The 22092-nt window shown below is 41.9% G+C and overlaps 4 protein-coding genes across 7 annotated transcripts in view; all 4 read right to left on the reverse strand.

Annotated features, from left to right (window-relative positions):
* LOC119223553 (homeobox protein Hox-C3a-like) overlaps nucleotides 1-22092 on the reverse strand; it is a 30832-nt gene that overhangs the window by 6406 nt on the left and 2334 nt on the right. For all 3 annotated transcript variants that reach the window (XM_062564970.1, XM_062564973.1, XM_062564962.1), the window contains exon 2: nucleotides 9816-9857. The gene's annotated coding sequence lies outside the window, so the exon portion shown is untranslated. The remainder of the gene's footprint in view (nucleotides 1-9815; nucleotides 9858-22092) is intronic.
* On the reverse strand, nucleotides 2716-5404 carry hoxc4a (homeobox C4a). Its single transcript, XM_037479760.2, has 2 exons — nucleotides 4946-5404; nucleotides 2716-4438 (listed from the first exon to the last, which is right to left on the reverse strand). The coding sequence occupies exons 1-2, from the start codon at nucleotides 5379-5381 to the stop codon at nucleotides 4080-4082; spliced, it is 795 nt and encodes a 264-aa protein (XP_037335657.1). The 5' UTR covers nucleotides 5382-5404; the 3' UTR covers nucleotides 2716-4079.
* Nucleotides 14032-16628, reverse strand: hoxc5a (homeobox C5a). The gene is made up of 2 exons (XM_037479763.2): nucleotides 15737-16628; nucleotides 14032-14528 (listed from the first exon to the last, which is right to left on the reverse strand). Exons 1-2 carry the CDS (start codon nucleotides 16152-16154, stop codon nucleotides 14320-14322), a joined length of 627 nt encoding a protein of 208 aa, XP_037335660.2. The 5' UTR covers nucleotides 16155-16628; the 3' UTR covers nucleotides 14032-14319.
* hoxc6a (homeobox C6a) lies at nucleotides 17007-19727 on the reverse strand. 2 transcript variants are annotated; one of them, XM_037479762.2, is made up of 2 exons: nucleotides 18705-19727; nucleotides 17007-18232 (listed from the first exon to the last, which is right to left on the reverse strand). In XM_037479762.2, exons 1-2 carry the CDS (start codon nucleotides 19099-19101, stop codon nucleotides 17925-17927), a joined length of 705 nt encoding a protein of 234 aa, XP_037335659.1. In that variant the 5' UTR covers nucleotides 19102-19727; the 3' UTR covers nucleotides 17007-17924. The 2 variants fall into 2 exon arrangements, with proteins under 2 accessions (XP_037335659.1, XP_037335658.1); XM_037479761.2 differs by having other exon boundaries at nucleotides 17009-18235.

The following is a 22092-nucleotide window of genomic DNA, read 5'->3' on the forward strand; positions in this document are numbered from 1 at the left end:
ACACACTTGCAGTGACAAAAAAGGAAAAGACATGGTGCATCTGCTCCCAAGAGTGAACGGATGGGCGAGAGATTTACGGATTTATGACACACCCACTGCTGGTCAACGCGAAGGAGCCTCTCGGTCCCTGGAAAATAGCAGCGTGACCCTTGCTTCAACTCTCAGATTATATGCAACCGGCCTGCCGTCGAAACACACTACGCCATACCAATACACATCAAAAACCAAAGTGGTTGAAGAAGACACACCTGAGGCGAGTAGGGGGAAAGAAACGTTTTGCAGCTACTTATACAATAAAAACAGGCAATACAACACTACGCCGACACAACAGCTGATGATTATGGCTTCGTATGTGCCTCTTGTTAAAACATTTTGGTGGCAGTTTGTGTCAAGGTTTTTTTTTTTCTTCCAAGAGAGAGAAAAAAATGCTCGCCCGAGGTGCTCATAAATCAGATGGAGCCTGCAGCGGTGCAATGTGAGCTAAAAATCTTGTGTGATTCAACAGTTTTGAGTCCGAAAAAAAGTCTGTTAGGGCTAAGTAAGTGTTGGGGAATTTAAACACTGAAAACCCATTACATAATAATTGTAGAGTCTTAGCTTTTTTGTACAGATTCAGAGTAGATGACTGCTTTAGCTCAAGGAAGATTAAAATCTACATGTTATCTAAAACTTACAGAGTGGCTCTTTTTAATAAAAAAAGGAAAAACAAAGAAAATATCAGTCACGGATATAATGTTGTTTTGACCAAATGTGAAGATAACTGATGCAAAGAACGATCCTTTATATTTTGATGAAAAATATGTGTGTGAATAATTAAAAACGTTTGTAAACGAAAAGGCAAGACACAATATCTCTGAACATGATTCCTCGTGTTCATCATAATAAAAGTATTTTATCACAAGAGCTTAAACCAAAAGTGACATGCCATTATAGTTCAGATTGTTATGTGTGCTCCACCGGTAGCCTCGGAACACACAAGTAGGAGGAGCCGACTGAAGCGGGCTATAAATGAGACGCACTCCGATTACTTGTTTGGGTTTCAGTGTCAGCTGTTTATCGAGACATGCTGTCGATTATGTTTCCCTGAGCACTGCAAGATCATGTCGTGTGTGGCTCAATGCAGCCTTGCAGAGTTCAAGGCCACTTGCTACGATTTTCCAACTGAATTAAACAGAAAACATGCTGAAATATCAATTAATACTTTATATTTAACGTTATTGATGTTATCATGTTGGGGTATCCCAGACATCAACATGATGTATTATTAACACGCCTTCGTTCTGTTTTACAGAATTTCCATTTGGATAATATGTTTTAGTAAGAAGTGGACTACCCGTTTGAAGGTCCCCTGTCTATAAACTAATCACAATGACCATCTGTCCTAGTACTGTCAGACGCACCAAGCTATAATTGGCTGCTTGTTTTTGAGCGGATGTACTGACCTGAGGACAGTTCTTCTCTTAAATCACACAGAAGCCACATGGCCGTAGCGACAATGTTTAATGCCTCCTGTTTCTCAGACTTCAAGCAACGTAATGAATGTGATATTTATTTTATTGCTGCTAATTTGAAAGAAATTGGAAATTGATCCGATGAATACGGCTTTTTAACGGGGTGTATCAATGTACAAACTACCAGCATGGCTCAGAAACAACTTTTCTAAGCGTTGCTAAGAACGCTGCATCCACGTGCACGTGTTTTTCATCACTGCATTAAACGACGAACGTTTCCACACATGGAAGCTCTTTTTAAATCCACCGAAGAAGGCGCGAGTTTGGGCGTCTCGGATGCAGAGAAGGGGACGTGTCCGGGAGTTCTATATTGTCAAAAGGTCAACGCATCATTCAGTGATGCCTCACAGTGGGCCTATCTCTCGGCACAGCCCAGAAACATCCACATAGAAAGCCGGCGGCAAGGGAGGACCAGTGAGGGCGCAATCAGGGGGTACACGCACAGAGCGAGTCCAGTCTCAGGGGCTGGGGAGGTCGGCCATCCAGACTGAAATGAGCTTAATGGGACATAAAATGTGTCCTCGAGGTGAACTCGGCCATCTCCCACTTCGCCCCCAAACTTCAATAAAGTACCTTTTCAGCCTCCCGACATGGAGGCGACAGGGCCTAGAAAGGAATTGGAGGGATGCTGCGACTGTGGCGAGCACATTAATTTCTCTAATCTGTCCAGCAACATAAAGGCTTCTGGATTCATTTTTCAGCGCCGTCTCACCATTAGTGCCTCTCCAAAAGCCCCGTCCGAAAAGCAGATGGCAACCGCTGTGGTCAAGTTAAAGGGCTTTTTTTTTTCCAAAGTCCATCTAAACTCTCACGTTTGGAAATAATGGTTGTGGATACGGCTTGGTACAGGATATTTTGTAAGATCAAAACTGTCTGTTGCCATAGCTATTTTCCAGAACATAGCGCATGGCTCTGTAGTGAAAGATTGATGATGGAGAATACCTCTTCCCTTTGTGCTCCTTTGCCCCCCACTACGCCAGGCATTTTATGAGGCCTATTCATGTCACAATTCAATAATCTATCAAATTCGTGCGCGTCTTTGGGTTTAAGTCATGTCTAAACTAAAATCAGCCCCCAAAAAAGAAGCCCAAAAACAAAATGAATGCATCTTTGTAAAAATAAAAAAGAGAGAGAGAGAGATCTCAAGCCACGTCAGTTGAGAGGTGCAGCTTGGGCGATAGTAGTCCAGCATGTTTGGTAACAGTCCTGTCGGTCCACCGGCGTGCAGCCAGACGCACCGTTTAAAAAACAATTGTAGTTGTCGTGTTTCTTGAATTCTCGCGAGCTGCTGCACACACTCGGGAGGCAAATCAGCCACTGGGGAGACAGCAGGTAAATATGGCAAAGTGTTTACACAAGCACAAACCGAGAGTGAGCCAACCAGAAACCATCAGCATTGATTTCTTTGAGCCAAATGCACTTCAACAGAGACTGATAACAAAGGTCAGTTAATTTACGCCATTACCACATGACGCGTTATAGAATCTATCTGCGTCTCAAGACCGTATTGTATTAGTTTTTTTTTTATTTCTGTACATTTGGACTGCAGGGGGGGAAAAAGCAGGAAAAATACCAGGTTACAAAATGAATAAGAATATTTTAACAACAGATCTGTGTAATCTAACAGATGCCCTCTTAAACCGAAAGCATGCAGCTTTGTGTTCAAGTCAGAACGAAGGAGCACTCCCCCCCTCCCCCCAAACACACACGCGCGCGCGCGCACACACACACACACACACTCACCACACGCACACAAACACACGCCGTCTGTGCACGTTGCTGAAAACGCAAGAATGAGCTGCAGGATTTACAATCACAATTTTAAAAACACAGTGCTTCTTGTTTCCCTCATGAAATGTTCAAATACACATCTGTACACTTTTTAAGGTGATCCTTCCAAAAAAGCCATAAAACTACAGCAGACCTCATCTTGCCTAAAATGAAGTGTGACCAAACGTATAAAACTAGTAGACACTCACTATTTTATTGACCAACATGATTAGCACAACACTACACTCCGTTTATTGCATTGCACAATAATCTGCGGTTTAACGGTCTAAACACAACATTAACACCACAAAACTAAATTGTAAATCAAAATCCTGTTTCTGAAATACACGAGGTAATTTACACACTGTTATTGTCCAAAACAATACAAGTTCAAGATCAATGGTATGTTCCAGCTTTTTTATACCAAAAATAACTATTATTATATTGATTTCCTTCCAGTGTTGTTTGAAATAAATAGATTGTGCATTTCACCTTGGGCACCAGGGCAAAACAATGGCCCACAATAACATTTTGATAAAACGTATATTTTTTTCTACAATTATTTTCCTTCATTCAAAACATTTTTTTAATAAAAAACATCATCTTAATTGAGCTTCAAATAAATTAAACCCTGTGTCACGTAAAAATTATTCGCAGTATTCGCAATAATCCATGCCATATAACATGCATTTTATATAACGTTGGAGTTAAAGGAAACTGCACAAGATACCTACGAAAACAAAATATATAATTGTTCTATAAATAACCAGTCCTTTTTCTTCCCCTCCGTTCGTGGTTTTATAACCTGGTAATATCCTCGCCATGCTGCGCTCCGGTGAGTTCGTCGGGGGCCCCAGTGTTAGTGGCCGAAGCAGCGGCCACAGCGCCGGCTGCCGAGCTTGTGTTGGACCCGGAGGAGGAAGAGGATCTCACTTTGGTGTTCGGCAGCCTGTGATCCTTTTTCCATTTCATCCTGCGGTTTTGAAACCAGATTTTAATCTGTCGCTCGGAGAGAACCAGGGTGTGGGCGATCTCGATGCGCCTCCGCCGAGTTAAATATCGGTTATAGTGGAATTCCTTCTCCAATTCTAAGACCTGCTGCCGCGTGTAGGCTGTCCTAGACCGCTTGGGCTCCGTCCCATTGTAACCCGGGTTCACTGGAAATAGGATAAGTGGAGAGAAAGGGAGACGGGGAAGGGAGGAAAGGAGGGGTAAACAAGAATGGCCTCGACTGAGATATGGCTGGAAAGATTTATTGGATATGAATGTTTAGCTGTTTGAGAAATTTAAATGGGAAGTTAAGAACTTCTCATGGTAATGAGAGGACACTCACATCCAACTATGACCTAAATTATTAATGCAAGATTACAAAGCTCAATTTTTTTTCTTATTCATTTCTCCCCCTCTCACCATCGCGCAATACATAACAGCAGAAGCCACATGGTGATACGGCTGCCCTGAGTATACCTCGGCTATAAAATTTATGGTGGGTGTAATTACCAAAGCCGAGTCGTAAATCCGCCTCAATTGTGCCATTTCAAAGGCTTCCCTGCTATCGGAGCAGGGGCTGGCGACGAGATGGGAGTCAGAGGGACTGATAAAGGGAGGGAAAGGGAGAGAGGAGCACAGGGAGTGCAGGGAACATGAACACACAAGTTGCCTACCAGTGCTGACATGAATTTTCTTCATCCACGGGTACACCACGGGCTGCTTGGAGGAGGCTGTGCTGTTTGGATGCTCCGGGGTAGCTTGGTTGCAGGCGGAGGTTGCGGCTGGTGGGGTAGCGGGGGACATGGACAACTGGGGGGTTTCACATGAAGCTGGTTGCCCTTTCCCTGTCAGCAGGTGCGCAGAATGGGGTACTCCATGTCCCCTTGGCGTGTCAGGTTCAGGGATGCTTGCACAGTTATACTGGCGCTCTTGGTAGCTCGCCCGCGGAGGATATAACTCCTGATGGTGATGCTGGAAGCCAGTCTCCCTTGCGCGGCTGTAATATTCGGGACTATGCTCAGGGATGTAGTTATTTTGCGAATATTCCTCGCATGGAGGAAATTTCGGATCAATGTAGTTAGACTCCATCAAATACGAGCTCATGATCATTAATTTCTGGAGTGGAAAATAATTTTTCTAGCTTTGTCGTTTTTCTGCTCCATAAAGCCCTCCTACTTGCAAGCAGCCCTGTAAAGTTACTTTTACCACGTGACCCAATGGCCCAATAGAAGAGTAAGAGGTAGTTCCCGGATATGGAACCAGAGGTATTTAGCATACCTACAGTCGCCATTGTGGGCACAAATCTCTCCCTCCCTCTCCCACTCTCTTTCCCTTCCCCGCTCTCTCTCTCGCTCTCTCTCTCTCTCTCTCTCTCTCTCTCTCTCTCTCTCTCTCTAGTTGTGTTACCAAGGCAATTGATCTTGGGGACAAAACTAGTAGCTTTAGTTGCTGACCAAGGAAAAAATAAAACATGCAAAATCCTCTGGTCTCGATTATTCAATAGGACAAAGGTGATTAGCAGGAGGGATATGATAAGACAATAGCAAACCAATCATTTTGTTAGCCTACACGCTTTTATAAAGGTTAACTGATTATTAATGAAGGCAGAGTCTTCCACTGTGATACTGATTACAATCCATTAATACACTTAATAATTGGAGATTTATTAGTTTTGTAAAATTGATATTGCTGAGAGCATTTCGGCACAAATACTTAATACATTTGTTCTGAATCTAAATGTCAAAGATGACTGGAGTGGTGAGATGCTTTGGGGGTGTGGTTGAGTTTTGAAACTAGGCCTGATCATTTATATTGATGGAGAAAGGTGGACATGCTGCGGAAACCAAAAGCTTCATTCATTGATGAGATATTTGTCTATTCTAAAATGATATCCCCTTTCTTCTATCAATTCAACAACTCAGCATTCAACTATAACTGGGTCTTATTGAAACACCTTTGGAAATCTGCTTGGACGAAGGGGGGCTTTACAAAAAAGAAAATGAGACAATAATAATAATATTCCTATTGTCTGAAGTTTACATCATCTTTTTACAATATCCTAATTATAAAATATACAATAGGGATTCAATTGAAAAAATTCTGTATGAACATTGAAAATAGAAAAAGTAGTTGAATGTCATGGCAAAATTAAGGACCATAAAATGTTGGAGCAGCTAACAGCTGAAACCTGAGAAGTTGCAGGCCTGCCTCCCCTGTGGTGTCACAAACTGGACACCTTGTTTGTGATGTCAATCATCGTGACATCACAAACCAGACAATGTGGGAACACAGCTAGCATGATGTCACAGACCAGAGGGTCTCAGAAACTGATGGCCTGCTCACTTTAATGCAGAGCATTCCCATCGTTTCACAGAGAAGTTCTACCTGAGTGGTACATGAAGTGCAGTTCTGCCCACACAGACAATCACAAAATAATAATAATATTTTTGACAATGGCTGCCCTTCACTCCATGATGTCATGCCCCGCTGCTTCAACAATATCCAGCAGTAATTATCTTACGGGACTAAAACCATGATAAAAATCAGCTTGACGTAAGAAAATGCTGAAGAAGATTTGAAATAATGCAGTATTTCTTTATATGTATAAAAATGTATATATGTATACATACATTTATATGTATATAAATACAACCGATATGTTTACAAGATCCATCTATATATTATTTTCCTTTAAACTCATCTCATCCCAAAACAATATAAACCCTACATATCAGTCTCACTGCCTCCAAATGTTACATGCTATTCTTGACTGAAGCACTGAACATCAGCCACGTTATTGGAGGTCTGCGGCTGAAGTGTAAACTGATCCTGCCTGGCTATGTAAACTTGTCATGTGCTGCATGCTTCCAGTTCCTATCTCAGAGTCAGCTGTGGTCAAAGAGAGGCTGGGTTAACTCCCAAATACCTCAGCAGCATCCAGACTGTAGATATTCTTATTTTATCATTTTGATAGCCAGCAATGGAGTCATATACAGCCAAAATTACAAGACTAAAGTATTATAATAATAACAACAATACTAATAAAAATGTCAGAGGCTCCTTAAAGAAACATTAAGCCTGAACAAACATAGAACACTAGTCAATCTATGCGTGCAGCAAATTGCAATGTAACTGATGAATCTATTTTCACAGCAATAATTACATGCAATGGTTAAAAAATGAGACACGGCGTAGTCTTTCTGGCTGTCCTGTTTGTATAGAATGCTCGCGAGATTTCTATTACCATTTGCGAGAATGTTAGAGGCGTTTTATAGAGCAATAAAAGGCGTAAATCCGTCACTTTTGAACGGCCCCCCTGTTCCTAACGCGTTTCATAGGGTCTGACACTGTAGCCGCACAACGGATACACACGTGGTTTTGCTCTCCTTTTGCCTACACCTACACAGCCTATGGCTGCTTTGGACGACGAACACACGTGGTGACATTGTTATTGCGTTGCTGCCTGGATGTTGGCTGTATATCATTGAGTGTTTGTACATTCAAAAGCAGCGAGATAAAAAGACCGAGAGGCGTGAAGAAGACGAGCAGGGAGCAGAGGAATCCGTTGGCCTGCGTGGTATTTCAGTCGCCCATGTATTCCTGCAGAGACGTATTTGCGACTGTTTGTATTTCACGCAAATTCGGTTCTACAGGGTACATATAGACAACTAATGTGTTGTTTAGGTTAGAGACTGCAGAGGAGATCTCTCAGCCGAACCCCAGCGGGTTGTCACGTCTGAAGAAGTACACCGTGTTTGTCACAACGAGACGAATACTGCACAACACGAGGCTCCGTTTGTCACCAACACAAATCAATGTGCTCTATGCTCCCAGAGAGGATTTGACTTCAACAGGTTTTCTAAAATAAACTGAAATGTGCGTATATAACTTCTCGTGCACACACTAACGCGTCATGTGCAAAAGGACAAGAGGCTCTCTTTTCTTTACATTCAACCTCCGCCTTTGAGGTTGCTCATATATGAATATTCAGTCACAAACACGGAGGTTACAAAGGGACGGCGTGACAGCACAGATGAAAAATAAGTTTCCATTGTCCCCAACCATTTCTTCTTCTTGCTATTACCATACTGACCGCTTGGTAACCTTTCGTCCTGCCACTCTGGAAGCTAATGAGAAAAGCCTCGGATGAAAAATGATATATCAGACATGTGACCTATTTGGGAGTTATTAAAAACAGCAAACACGCTCATGCTATGAATCGATTGAATTGATTACAGTGGACATGAACAAGGGATTTCCAAAACATCCAAATCTAACCCCCCCCCCCCCCCCCCCCCCTCGCGCCTATACTATGTTTATCAATTCAGTCACATGTTACAGAACAAAGCATCGTGAGCAAACAAGCAGTGGACCCAATAGGGAATAGTCACCTAACTCACGCGTTCATTTGGCTTTCTCCTGTGCTCATCTAAATATAAGCGGTTTGTTGTGCACCCATGTGACAGTGCTGCACGCACGCCCCAAACTCCCCTCTCGCCCCATGCATGTGCTGTGGCGGACGCATTTTAATATTAGTTAGACGCCCTGACCCGCGTTTCACCCCTCGCGTTTGACTGATTCCAATAGTTCACTGCCAAGGATTATTGATGGGGGGAGAGCAATGAATTCTTTCTCCCGCAAATGGCTTTCAGATCGTGCACCTAGTTCAATAACTAGTTATAATATAGAAGTACAAAAAATGGGACCCTCGGGCGGACTAATTTGATGTTTCATTTGTTCATTTGAGAAATTGTGAAATGCAACCATTCCCCCTCCACCCCCCTGCAAAATAACAACCGCACAATCGTGTTCACACATGTACATATGTAAACAAAATACGTCTGTGCCAAACTATGTGGAGGGTTTGGTTGTGTCCATGCATGGCATGCTTTTTTAATTTGGTGGCCAAGCAGGCAGCACCTGACATGGATGCAGACAGTGCTGTACTTGATAATAACGATGCTACGATGCGCTTTTAATCAAACCCTTAACCTAATAGCCTTCACACGTTTAATCTCCCCAGGTGTAATAACGTTAAGCGGGGTCGTCAGTTAAAATAAAAAAGTTTTAATGAAGTGAAGACAAACTGGAGACTAGTTTGATATGAATAACCTCTAACAGCAGCAGCCAGAGGAGCACAGTTGGTCTCAAATACTAAATGCCCAAAAGAAACAAGGTTGGTTTGCAATTCATTATAGCAATGGTGTGGTTCTTAAATCCAGCGTTAAATCCAGCATGTGCGACAAGGGAGCAACTTTTCTAGGGTATGAACGTAGTATTAAAGTAGTTTGCAGGAGGACAAAACGGGTAGTTGTTGTTGTTTTTTGTTGTTGCAGTACGCAGTGTTTGAAAATAATAAAATCCAAGTGAAAGTTAAAAGAGTGTGATTGTCAAACCATGAAACACCAGTTGGAGAGAGGCATCGGGGCCCGTGATGTCAGCGCAGCCAGCTGTTTGCCTACAACCAAATGACCAGCTCCAAGATGTGTCACATCTGTTGACCAAAGCCAGGTGGAAAGGCGTGGGGCGATGGATAACACTTACTGATGGATCCACGGTCCCACTCATGTTGACCCGACGGACGCTCTGATAAAAAGAGACAACGAAAATGAGTTAAAGAACAAGCCGTTTTTGAGTTAAGAAAATTAATTAATTCAAATTCATTTTAATTCTTGACGAAGGAGATACAATTCTACACGTTGTTTTAATAACATTTGTTCCAATAACATATATTAGATGAATGAATTGACCCCTTGCTGGATAACTGAGTAAAGAATGTGTCACATAATCAGGAGAATGAATTAATGGATGCATTGTGTGTAACCTATTTCGTTTAGGCCCAATTTAAAATGAAGACAAAATCATAACAATTATAACAATTAATTTAAATTATTTCAACATAAATATGAGCAACATATTTTGTTAAAAATGTCAAAAAGTCGCATTTTTTTTATTCCAGACAAAAAAAATTTCCCCATAAATTTCGTATACCTTGTGTTTTGATATGTTGGTGTTATTATTTCATCTTAATAATACTTCAATTTAATTGTTTTTCTTCATTTTTCTGTCTGCGTCTGAACTTCTCTGTTTAGCCTAATTGAAGCGAGGGTGCCCTAGAAACGTGTTGACATCTTTGGGCTCCCGCAAAACTGGCCGAGAACAGAGATATTGAGGACGGGTCATTTGCGTACAAAATAAATTTACAAGCATTAGGATATTTCCTTGCCAAATGTTCTATAAATAGAAATCCTTGGACTTCGGCGCGGCTGAATGATGGCGAACAGTGAGAAAAAGAATCACGACGTTGTCTTCCCATTGTAAATACATCTGGCTGTGCTCGAAACCGACCTAATGAGACTTTATGGTTCTTATTTGGACTCAGACAAAGGAAAGTCTGTGCTCACCCGGAAATGACCTTGGTGGATTGAAGGATGACAGTGTCAGCTCCACAGGTTAAAGAAAATAATGCAAAAGCACAGAACATGGCAGTGAAAACGGATGTTTAGACTGTTCCACTTTTACCGAGTGACATAAGAATAATGTGTGCCTGGATGACTTTAATATCAATAACACACGTGATTCGAGCTTCCACTCAGGACGTGAAAAGTATCATTTTGATTAGACTAAGAGATCTGTGTCCTTTATAAAGATGCTTTTATCACACATTAAATTCGTTTTGAATTCATTTGGGATCAGCAAATGTTTTATTTTGTTTTTGAACGAAATAAATGTTGTATTTTGCATTATTTCTTTTAAAGGGTTAATTTTGTCAATTGCCTCCCTCTAAATAACAGCAAACATGACAATATAACTGCTTAAAACCAGCACAAGATCAAATAAAATCATAAAAAGAGCACAACTCCGTGCCCTTACGTATACGTTGCCATGAATCACCCACTCGGGAGAGTGTTACACAGTGCCCCCTATTGGGAGTGTATAATTGATCATCCACCTGAAAACAAAAAGACTGAAAAAGTGATGCTGTTGTCATATCGGAAGGCGAACCTTGAAAACTTATGATTGTTTTGAGAGAATATTCATCCATTTCTGCTATATATACTTCCCCCATTGGCCTCTGGTGCTGCATCATGCACAGCCTTGCTGCACCTTGCTCCGTCAACTGGGCTGCACTCAGCCCAAAATATACTTAATTTCAAAATGAGCCATTTGCAATCCATTGATCAGGAAAGACCATGCAGTATTTCTCAAATGAACTGCTTTCCAAGACATATGGGCAATTAAATAATGTGCCCCACAGAGCAACAGAAAATTATCGAGCTAATAAGATCAACGTCGCCTCATCAGTCTCCAAACTGGTCAAGTCAGTAAAATCCTGCCCCTTGTAGTGAGGACAAGTCTACAACGAGGGTGGAAAAAAAACAAACATTCCTCTCGTATAACAACGGCACTTTTTTTGTTAAACATGCGACACGTCCCTCACAGTCGCACTGTTTTTTTTTACAAGCATGGATTTTGGACACGGTATAATTACAACACTACAAAGTGCTTTGAATGACACCTGTCTATTGGCCTCGTAGTGACCCGGAAACAACAGGAGCCCACCAGGATAAACACTAACCTCATGTGAAGGTGACACAGATTTTAATAAGGAGGTATTATATTTTATGGTGCCTTATTTCAAACAAAAAGACAAACATTTTGCATCACAAAACCAAAGGGAATTATTTTGAAGTTACACAATATTTAACCATGAATCAATTAAACAAAAAAATACATAGAGGCAAACGATATAGTCAGAATATGAATGTTTGAGGGGAGGGAGAGGGTGCGGTGGATGGAGAAGTTAAAGTTAATTAACGACTTTTTGATGGTTCTGGCTGACTTTGATATCTTTTTTCTTATTGTATTTTTTTTATCCTGTTAAAGATAAGATTATTTAAAGAAAACTGTTTTACTACGATCTACCAAATCTTTTGAGATGCAAAGATAGTTTTCTTTGCTTTTGCTTTCATCTTGTAAGATTAAAATCTTGCAGTGCAAATATGAAAAACTATTGCGTGAAAAAACAATAACTACCATGACAACCAAATAACCGTAAGCAATAATGTTTCTATCGGACGAAAAATGCAACACACACGAAAAATAATAATTAAAAAAAAAACATTTTCCGGATTCGAGAAAAGCTTATTTCGGTCAGTGTAAAAACGTCTATTAACCCTCAAATCGTATCGTTTATATCGAACTTCATCAATTTAACATTCACGCATGCGAAGTCACGCTAATATAAAACCGGCAGAATCTATTTTCTTCCGGCGAAAGTAATGTTACAGTCACAGGCCTGTAAAAGCAAAGTTAAAAGCAACTTACTGCATTAGATCTCTGTGCTCCGCACCACCGACTACGCAGTCGGGATAAAAGGTACTGCATCCTCACTGCCACAAAGCCCTTTCTTCCCCAGATAAGGGGAAACCAGCAGCTGCGATTCCGGACAGTTAAGATTATATATGATGTGTATATATCGAAGGTTTGTCAGCTCTTCCAGGCCATAAAACCCACTTAAATGACACCACGTGCTTCCTGTGCACCATTCACAGTCCCTGCTTGAGGCAATTGGCATATGTAACCTTGTAAACTTTAAAATACCCTAAAAGAAAGACATTCAAACAGGGGTTCAATACATTGTCCACGTATGTTAGGCCCAACAGAGCGCAGAGAAAGTGGATGCGGAGCTGACCGGCTCTCATAGCCGTCAAGGGAGTTAAATAGGAAGCTATTAGTTTGAGAGGTGAGTTTGATTTTGATTTCATTTAACATCTAAATGACCTCGTAGCTTTGGGTTATGCTGTGTCCTACTATTACACCTACGCCCAGCAACTGTCATCATCTGATGTCCTCTATATACTAGCAGGTCGTGATGTTTTAACGAAAGTGCAATGCCGCCATTGCAGGGAGATATAATAAAGTTACTGTGAGGTCTTTGCCAGCGATGGCGCGTCAGTCGATGGCCACAGGAAGCCAACGTTTGGCATGTTGGGTCGCGAGGGCAAGTGTTATCACAGGCTAGTGTGTCCCTTCCTTCGCTGACAAAACAGGAAGCGCGAGTTTGCCTGTGGAGCAGTTGCTGGAAAAGGGGCAATAAAGTTTTATGAGGGCCTTAAACCAGAGCGCGTTTGTTAGTCAATGAAATTCTGTGGATTCCGAAAAACGTGATGAGTAAAATATAACGAAAAGTTTTTTGTATAGGCAACAATGTCTGTATTCGTCTAAAGCCTGTTATACAAAAACATATAGATATACGTAGAAATCAAAGGAAAAATCCTTTCTGTTAATGACGAGACTTTATTGGTTACAACCTACAATGAAGCCATCTTTCAGTTCTTCTGGGCCTCTAGTAAAGCAGCCACCTTTGCAGAGGGCGAGAGAAATGGCTTCATTGCACATCACAATAGTTTCACACACAGTCGCTGAATTATACAGTACGATTTAGGTTCACAATGATATGACGGACAACAGGGATGGTGCCTTCACTGACACATTAGCTCATTGGACATACAACACATTCAACCACTGCGACATATTATATTGGATTAAAAAAGAAAAGGAAAAAGGTGGGAGAGGGGGTTTTTCACTGTTGTTTACAGGACAGCTCTCAAGAAAACAGTATTATTGTCTTTATTTTGAGTGGTTGACATACATTTTTTTATCAGATGATGACAGTGACAGAGTTGGAAATGTTGCAGGTTAAAAACACCAAGCGTCGTGCAGACTCGCCGCAGAATTGGGCAAGGCCCCCCCCCCCCCCCCCCCCCCCCCCTCGACCTCTTGTCCCCTTCGTGCAGCAAAGTGAGGTTATCATCGCATGGGCACCAAATTAATTTAGAAATGTAAACCGATTGATCAAAGTGAGTGATATTCAATACATTAGGTCCCAAACTGCAGCAAGTGACACATAATTGGTGATGAAGCGCACAGCGCGGTGTCATGATGTCATTGCTCCTAGCAGTTCATCCGGAGGTCAGGCGGCACTCCAGCACTGTGCAGTGACGGGATGAAAACGCGCTGCACGCACCCACTCTCTGGGGCTCTTTTATTCCTTCACTTTGACCTTTGAGTCCTTCTTCCACTTCATTCGTCTGTTCTGGAACCAGATTTTGATCTGCCTCTCGTTTAGGCAGAGGGTGTGGGCGATCTCTACGCGCCTGCGGCGGCTCAGGTACCGGTTGAAGTGAAACTCTTTCTCCAGCTCCAGAGTCTGGTAGCGGGTGTAACTGGTCCTGGAGCGTTTACCCTCCGATTCTGAAGTGGCATTAAAATCAGTTAGCTTTCAGCAGCGTTATAGTGGTGAATACATATACTGCTATAGGATAATAGCATTATTACATTTACATAAAGATTGGTCATAAAAAAAATCATTACAAGCATACATATAATATAATATTGTTGATTTGAATTAATGAAATACCCTTCCTCATCCAAAAGGTCGAATATCTTTATACAACCAAAGTTAATCAGATTTTACTTACTGTGGATTTGTGTAATAAAAATGTCAGGCTGATAAAGATGGTTAACTATCCGTAATGAATATACTTAGCTGACATACAACATGTAAAATACCAAACGCTTTTCATTGTAACATGTGATAACTGGATAACCAACAGGGCCTAATGTGGTGTCCTTCCTGTAAAGACTGACCTCGGCCTACCGCTGCACCGTGGAAGGAAAAACAGATGTGCATAATCTAAAAGGAAAGGGATTAGAACATTAAATCTAATTTTTACCCCAGATTCGTTCTCATAGACATGTATGTATGTGCACATATGTTTCATATTATCAGATTTACAAACATTAAGGCGTGCTAAGCAACAGGCCTCGGTTGCTATTGGACTTGAATATCTTAAACTCCCCACTCTGTGCTCCAGGATGTTTGCAAATGGAGGAACACAAAACAGAAGTACCTTCTTTTTATTTATTTTTTTTGCAGCAATTGTGCTCACCGTCCATCTGCCCCCTAAATAGTCAACCAGTGGTTATAAGGCAAGGGGAAGGAGCACGACTATTCAAATATTTTAGAGGTGAAAAGTTCACGATTGGGTCAGGGCATTGATGTCTCCCAGAGTTCAATTTAAGGCTACAGCTGCTCCCACACAGTGAGTCTGATCATGTAAAACATTAACTACGACTAAGAAGGAAACCATGACTAATACTAAGAGCTGAATTTGTGAATATTATTTCATAGTTTTATCACAATTCTCCTCTCTTATCCAATTATACCACCATAAATCAACCCGCAGATCACCCCTTCGCCGTAACGGAGCAGGTTTACGAGCAATGGATGCCTTTGTCATAAAATTTATGACCACGAGTTTTTATTATTTCCTGCGTTTGGCCTATAAAACTCGAGAAGAAAACCGGAACGGGCAAAAAGAAGTGTAGCAGCGTAAAGAGAGACTATGGGGAAGCATTTTAGTCACACTTTTAGAAAAAAAAAGGGGGGCAAACTTTACCGTGGCTCATGTGCAGTTTTGTCATCCATGGATAAATCTGTGGCTGCTGCTCGCTGTCCTGGAGCTGGCTCGCGCCTGTGTGTCGTTTCACCATTTGCGTGTTCGCCGCGTTCCTCTCGCCCTCTTGGCTCTTGTTTGCGCCGGATTTCGCGCTCCTCTCCGGGTCTCTCTCCGCGCCCAGTCCGAGCAGCGAGCCGCTGTCGTAGTCGAAAGCGCTCGCGTTCTCCGACGAGCTACCGGAGACCATGGTCATCTGCGGTCCCGGCGGCGGGAGAGGAGGATCCGCGTTGCCACGCAGGCTCGTTTTCATCTCCTCCCGTTGAGCAGAGGTCGTGGGGACGGGACATGTGAATATCCCGTTCACATTAGCACCCTCGTAGCGGCTGGACGGGCGCCCAGAAAGATCGAAACTAAACATAGTGTTAGGAGAAGTTGTCTCGCTTGTTTTCCCGAGATTGCAGCTGTCAACATAAGAGCTCGTTTTCGAACAATCAGCGACACTTTCTTTTTAAACTAGAGCGGTCTCCGGGGTGATTGTTGAGCTTATTTCCTTGTTTTTGTTGATCATTGCGTTTCTTTGTAGCCGCTTTTGAAAAATTCAAAGCTGTCTGCCTTAAAAAAATAATCCAGGATTTATAGGTGGAGTAGGCTTTGGTATCTTTTTTTAATTCTTGATCCGACGTGCGCTGCCCAAATATGGGGTATTTGTATGGGATCACGTGCGCATGTTGGCCAGTCATAAATTGGCTTTGATACTCTCATTGATGAATTGGAGAAACGTGTCCGGTAAACTTTGAGCTGTTGGTTGTTGAGGACCAGGCAGGGATCTTTAGCGCAAAAAAAGGGCGAGACAGTAAGACAAGAGCGTCATCTGGTGTCTGGTATGGGGCAAGACGGCCGGGACCGTCCAGAGCTCTCTGGCCCGGACACACAAACAGCCCCACATTATAACATAATAATAATAATAATTATAACAATCACAATAATACCACTACTCCTAATAATAAAAGCAATTATGACGCTGATTAAAAGTGCTCGCTTGATTTAAATACATTTCCACATATGCACGTGAGACTTGAGTGTGTCTGAGTTATAAATACGGCTACGCGAGCGCGTGTAGGACAATAGCTCATTCCCATGCTCTTATGCAGCATGTCAAGTTAGATTTTTTCACACTTAAAATGCATAGCGTGTAAAATGACCCCGTATTTGTTTATTTGTCACTTGGCTTTATACCCTATTTTGTCCATTATGGTCACGATAAACACAAAAATGTCAAACAAGTTCCCACAAACACGTACTTAGGTTGGTGTCTAAATCAACACATCTTTTATACGATCATTTGACCCTATGTGATGCTCCCTAAAGCACAAGACGAGGGTGACATTTTTGCAAACACTTTATTACATGATACACAATTATGACAAAACATGAATTCGTAACTCCCAAACAGAAGCCAATAATTACTAGTGTACATATCTGTTTCGCAATGAGAGCCTATGGTGTGGAATTAAAAACAAAATGGGGGGCAAAGCGCAATTTTATTTAATGCAGTGTCGATCAAAGCGGCTAAGACGTCCTTACGGGATTAACATGGTATATTGTTACTTTGCTTATTTACAGGCATTACAGCTGTTGGTGTGTGGACTGTGGTCTAAGTCCGTGCAAGTTTCATGTTTGTGCAGGACACCTTTTGGCAAACGATTAAAATAGGTCTCCTATAGCTACTATAATACTGTGGTGAAAAGCAGTGCCCGCCCGTCCTTCCCTTTTCCTCCGTGGAATGTGCATGTACAACATTGAGTAAAGTCTGACCAACAATGTAGTTGGTGAGGTGATCAAAGAGTTCACAGTGATGGATGGGCTGTGGGGGGATAAATACACAGATTTTACTGGCATGAAAAATCACGTAGAAATGAATACTTATTTTTATTTTCACAATACAAGTGTGACATTGCAATAAAACAGAATCAGCATCCCACGAGAGTCACGGGGGGACAATCTGTGGCTGAAATAATCTGGATTTCTAAGGCTCAACACTCCTGTCGTCAATATGGGATATAAGTGGGAGAGCTGCGGTAGTCATCATGCAGTGAAGTCGCTCTTAAATCCATACAGATTTTTTTTTAGGTAGTTATGTTGGGTTTAAATGGTCATCAGGTGTTCTCCCCTGTGATTTCTTTCTAAGCTATTCTTTTTTCTTGTCCTCGTCTTTCTGTTCTTCCATTGCGCCATTGCTTTCCTCCTCCGGAGAGGCTCCTGTCTGTTCACTTCCAGTCACCGTGGAGGTCAGGTTGCTCTCTTTCTTCCATTTCATACGTCGGTTCTGAAACCAGATTTTGATCTGCCGCTCCGTTAAGCAAAGCGCATTTGCAATTTCGATGCGTCTGCGCCGGGTCAGGTAGCGGTTGAAATGAAACTCCTTCTCCAGCTCAAGAGTTTGGTAACGAGAGTATATTTGACGTCCTCTGCGCCTGTCTGTCCCGTAGCCCACTCCTGCTGAAATACAAAGTGAAGTCACTAATTGAATCGCTTTGAAAAGCGAAGTCACATTTGACATTGTTAAAAACACACTCTCCGCTCTGTGCTCTGTTAATACTTTGAAGCAGTTGAGAAGTTTCACCTCATTGTTAAAATCATAAACGTAATAGAAATCCACGAACAAAAATAATCTAAATTGAACTTAAATCAAAGCCTTTCTCCGAGGGCATTAGCTTTATTATAGCTTTATTATAAAAAAATAATTGAATAAAAAACACAACGTATTCTCTGCGTCTCTTGCTGCTGGTTATGGCTACTATATCTTTGTTAACATGAAAGCTGTTTGTTTGCACATGTAAAGGCCCATCCACAAGTCAAGGGGATACAGTAATGTTTTATGGGGCCATAAAAAGCAACTTACTCTCTTGGTAAGACATATCGTAAAACTGGCCCATTTCCTTAATTTATTTGTCGTAGTAAAACTCACCGCTGTGTGAGTTCATTCGCTGCATCCACGGGTAGATCGGGATGTTGGTTTTCTGATCCTGCGCTCCTGCTCTTCCTTGGTCCAAACTGTACTCTTGAGCAATGTGGCTTTGTGTATTGAGTCCCATGTTTGTTTGTCTGCAACTCGGCAGCACGTCCTTGTCCTGAAGAAACACGTTTGATCCGTATTCGTACTGTGCCCTGCCAGACCCAAACACGACATTGTCTTGAGGAGAGTAGAAAGGTGCATATATCCGATTCTGGGTCACGGCGGCGCCGTACGAGGAAAAATGTCTGACTGTGTCATAGGTGGTGGAGTTTAGGGGTACGTTGGGCAAAACGTCTTGACCACCGGATAAATGGCAGGAGAGCGACGGGTTCGCGAAATACGAATTCATACCTTGCCTGTAACCCTCTCTCCAACTCTCCCCACTTCTTTATCGGTCTCTCTTCAATCTCGTTCTCAGTAAATCTCCTTCGCGTCTGTGTCAACCAACCACACCTTTCTCCAAGGTCTTCTTTTTTTCTGTCGACTTTCTGCTTCTCCAACTGGACGTGGGCTACTTTGAGGATTCGATATTATTAATTTCCAATCTCCGGTTAAGACGCACAAACCCGAGTGTTATAGCCGAGGCTTGGCTCGGTGAGAGACAATATGACAACGTCAGCTGACCAGTCTCCACCAATTGAAAGGCAGGAGTTGAGGAGAAACTGTAGCTTTTAGCTCCGCGCTTGAACATTAGCGCTAAATGCCGATAAACACGCCACGCAGTTGGAGTGGCACGCTATAAGCTTGCCTGGATGAGACATTTTTGACTTTAGTTTCACATTATGTGGTGTTTGGGGGTGAAGTATGATATAAAACGTGGGCAATGTCATTCGGTGCAGTGATCACATTCAAACCAAGCCGAAACATTTGCATAAAAACACATACATACAATTCCAGAGGTGGCAGAGAGTGCATGGAATCAGCTATCAAACCAATTGAGCGAAGTTTGTGAGTTTATGTTTTGTATGCGTGTGTGTGTGTCCCCCCAAAAAACACAGTTTTATTACCACAACACCACCGCACCGATGGACTGCTCTGCAACCTCTCAACTCGCAGGACGCCGCACTTTTGAATTAAAAACTAAATTAATATTAGCATTTTTTTGTTGGTCTCAACCACATCGACCGTAAAATCTTTCCATTGGGTAGGAATTAGCATCTGAGCAATTTGAATGCTTTTTTTGTTGTTGCAATGAACTGGGGGAGGGTGTAGGAGGTAAGAATGCGTTTATGGTCTCTCTTCTGTGGGGGCAATAAAACATTTGACGTTCCCCAGCACACCAGCTACTATCTCTGCAGCAAAGCCTTGCAACGCGAGCAGCAATCTCCCAGGCTCCGAAAAAACAAAGCACTGCACAGCACGTGGAGGGATAAAGTGAAAGGGAAACAGCGCGCATTGCCCCAACTGGCTACTACAGAACTGCGTCTGAATGGCCACTCTATGAACATCTAATCAGTTATGCGACTGTCCGGCACACGTCAGACAAAAAAAACAGTGGCCCGGTTTTCCTATTGAGCCGCTCAGGTACAGTGTCGTTAAATCACGATCACATATAGTATGCTTTTTGGATTTACGTTGGTCTGATTCTCCTCTTCTGATCACACTTTGACATTCCTCCGTCACACACGGGAAAGGGGAACCAATCATTATCCCAGCAGCAAATTATGGGTTTGGAAATGACTTTAGGTGTTCTGCAAAAATGTAGCAAGTGTTGAGGTGCTGTTCTAAAAGCTCAATGCGTGCAATTCATCAACAATATAAAAGAAAAAACGCGTGCTCTTGCTCTCACTTTTCGGTAATCAATACAATTAAATTACTTTTCGTACAGCTGATAACAGTGCAGTTTTACACTGCCTGCCTTTTTAATGAAAAAAATAAACCGTCATAATACAATACAACAAATAAAACCATCCCCATTAATTTGAAACAATATATGTCATATTATATTTGCTGTTCACAACAGGCCATGATAGATACGAAGACAATAATCAATGTAGTTATTGCAAATTTCTGTTGAAACGCAACACGCATCGGTCCAGCTAATCGATTTCTTCTACGGGGTACACTGTTTGGTCTGTTGTTTGGGGTCCCGGAGAGCCCATAAAACAGACAAGAACAAAGAGAAGGAAGTAGCTGGTGCAATAAAAGTTTCCCTTCACCTTATTTGTGGCCAAATATGATATCCGCGTGGCAGGAATTTTAGGAATAAAACATCAAAAGTGAAATGCTGCAATGACCCACTTTTGCTGTTCTGGGATTGTTCTTCCCTTTTCACTTTAATATCAAGTAACGAATCAGTGGATGATGGGACAGGACGTATAAAGCAGGGATACAATACTGGTTTCTATTCAGTCAATATGTGTGTGTGTGTGTGTGTTAGTGTGTGTGTGTGTGTGTGTGTGTGTGTGTGTGCGTGTGTGTAATACATGTAAGTGTGTGTTTTACGGAAACATATATAGACATTGAACACATTAATACCACAATTAAATTTAGATTTGAACAAAAGGAGTCTCGATGCAACAAATGCGAGGTATTTGGGCATTGGCAGTCATGTGCAGTCTTTGTTTCCTATTATTGTCACCATGCTGTTGTTAATATTTCCTTTTTATTTAAAAAAAAATGAAGAACTGTTAAAATATCCATTTAAGGTAAATACTTATAGTTTTAGACACACATTTCCTTGACTGTTCTTCTCAGCCACCCGCAAAAAAAAAGAGAAGACAACACGGCTCCATAAAGTTTAGGTTGTAAATAAAGGCTGAACACTAGCCAAAGGAATGCAGCAGAGGTTGTGTCAGTGTGCAGAATTAGAAAGGTCATTCTATCCCCCGTTTTTTAGTGTTTTATTGCGGCCCGTGGGGCAAATCACGTGCACGGCTTCTGATGCAGGAAGGAAAGGAGCCGTTTGGTCCACGTTTCGACGATTCTTTAAAGGATCTTACAGCCGGGGTTGAATGATGGAAGGAAGATTGTCTGAGACAAAAAAATATACATGACCTGCCTGCTAATGTAGGGTGCCAACCATGGATATTAATAATTAGCATTAATAATTAATTATTGAATATTATAGGCTCTTGATTTGTAGCTTGTAGTTATCTATGGTGAATGCGCAATGAAGGGCACAGACTAATGGTAATAGATCACCAGCAGCACGGCGTCGTCTTATAATTTCTATTATTATTTTAATTGTGCTTGTCGGGGTAGTTACTAACTATCATGTTGGATCGGTTTTAAATGTGCACTATAATTGGCTCTACTGCGGAAGGCCCAATTTGAAAAGCCTTTTTCCCTGCAACACAGCCGGGCCCATCGACGTGCACGAACATATACATTCACTTTA

This window comes from Pungitius pungitius, chromosome 1, assembly GCF_949316345.1.
Source record: "Pungitius pungitius chromosome 1, fPunPun2.1, whole genome shotgun sequence".
Classification (NCBI taxonomy): domain Eukaryota; kingdom Metazoa; phylum Chordata; class Actinopteri; order Perciformes; family Gasterosteidae; genus Pungitius; species Pungitius pungitius.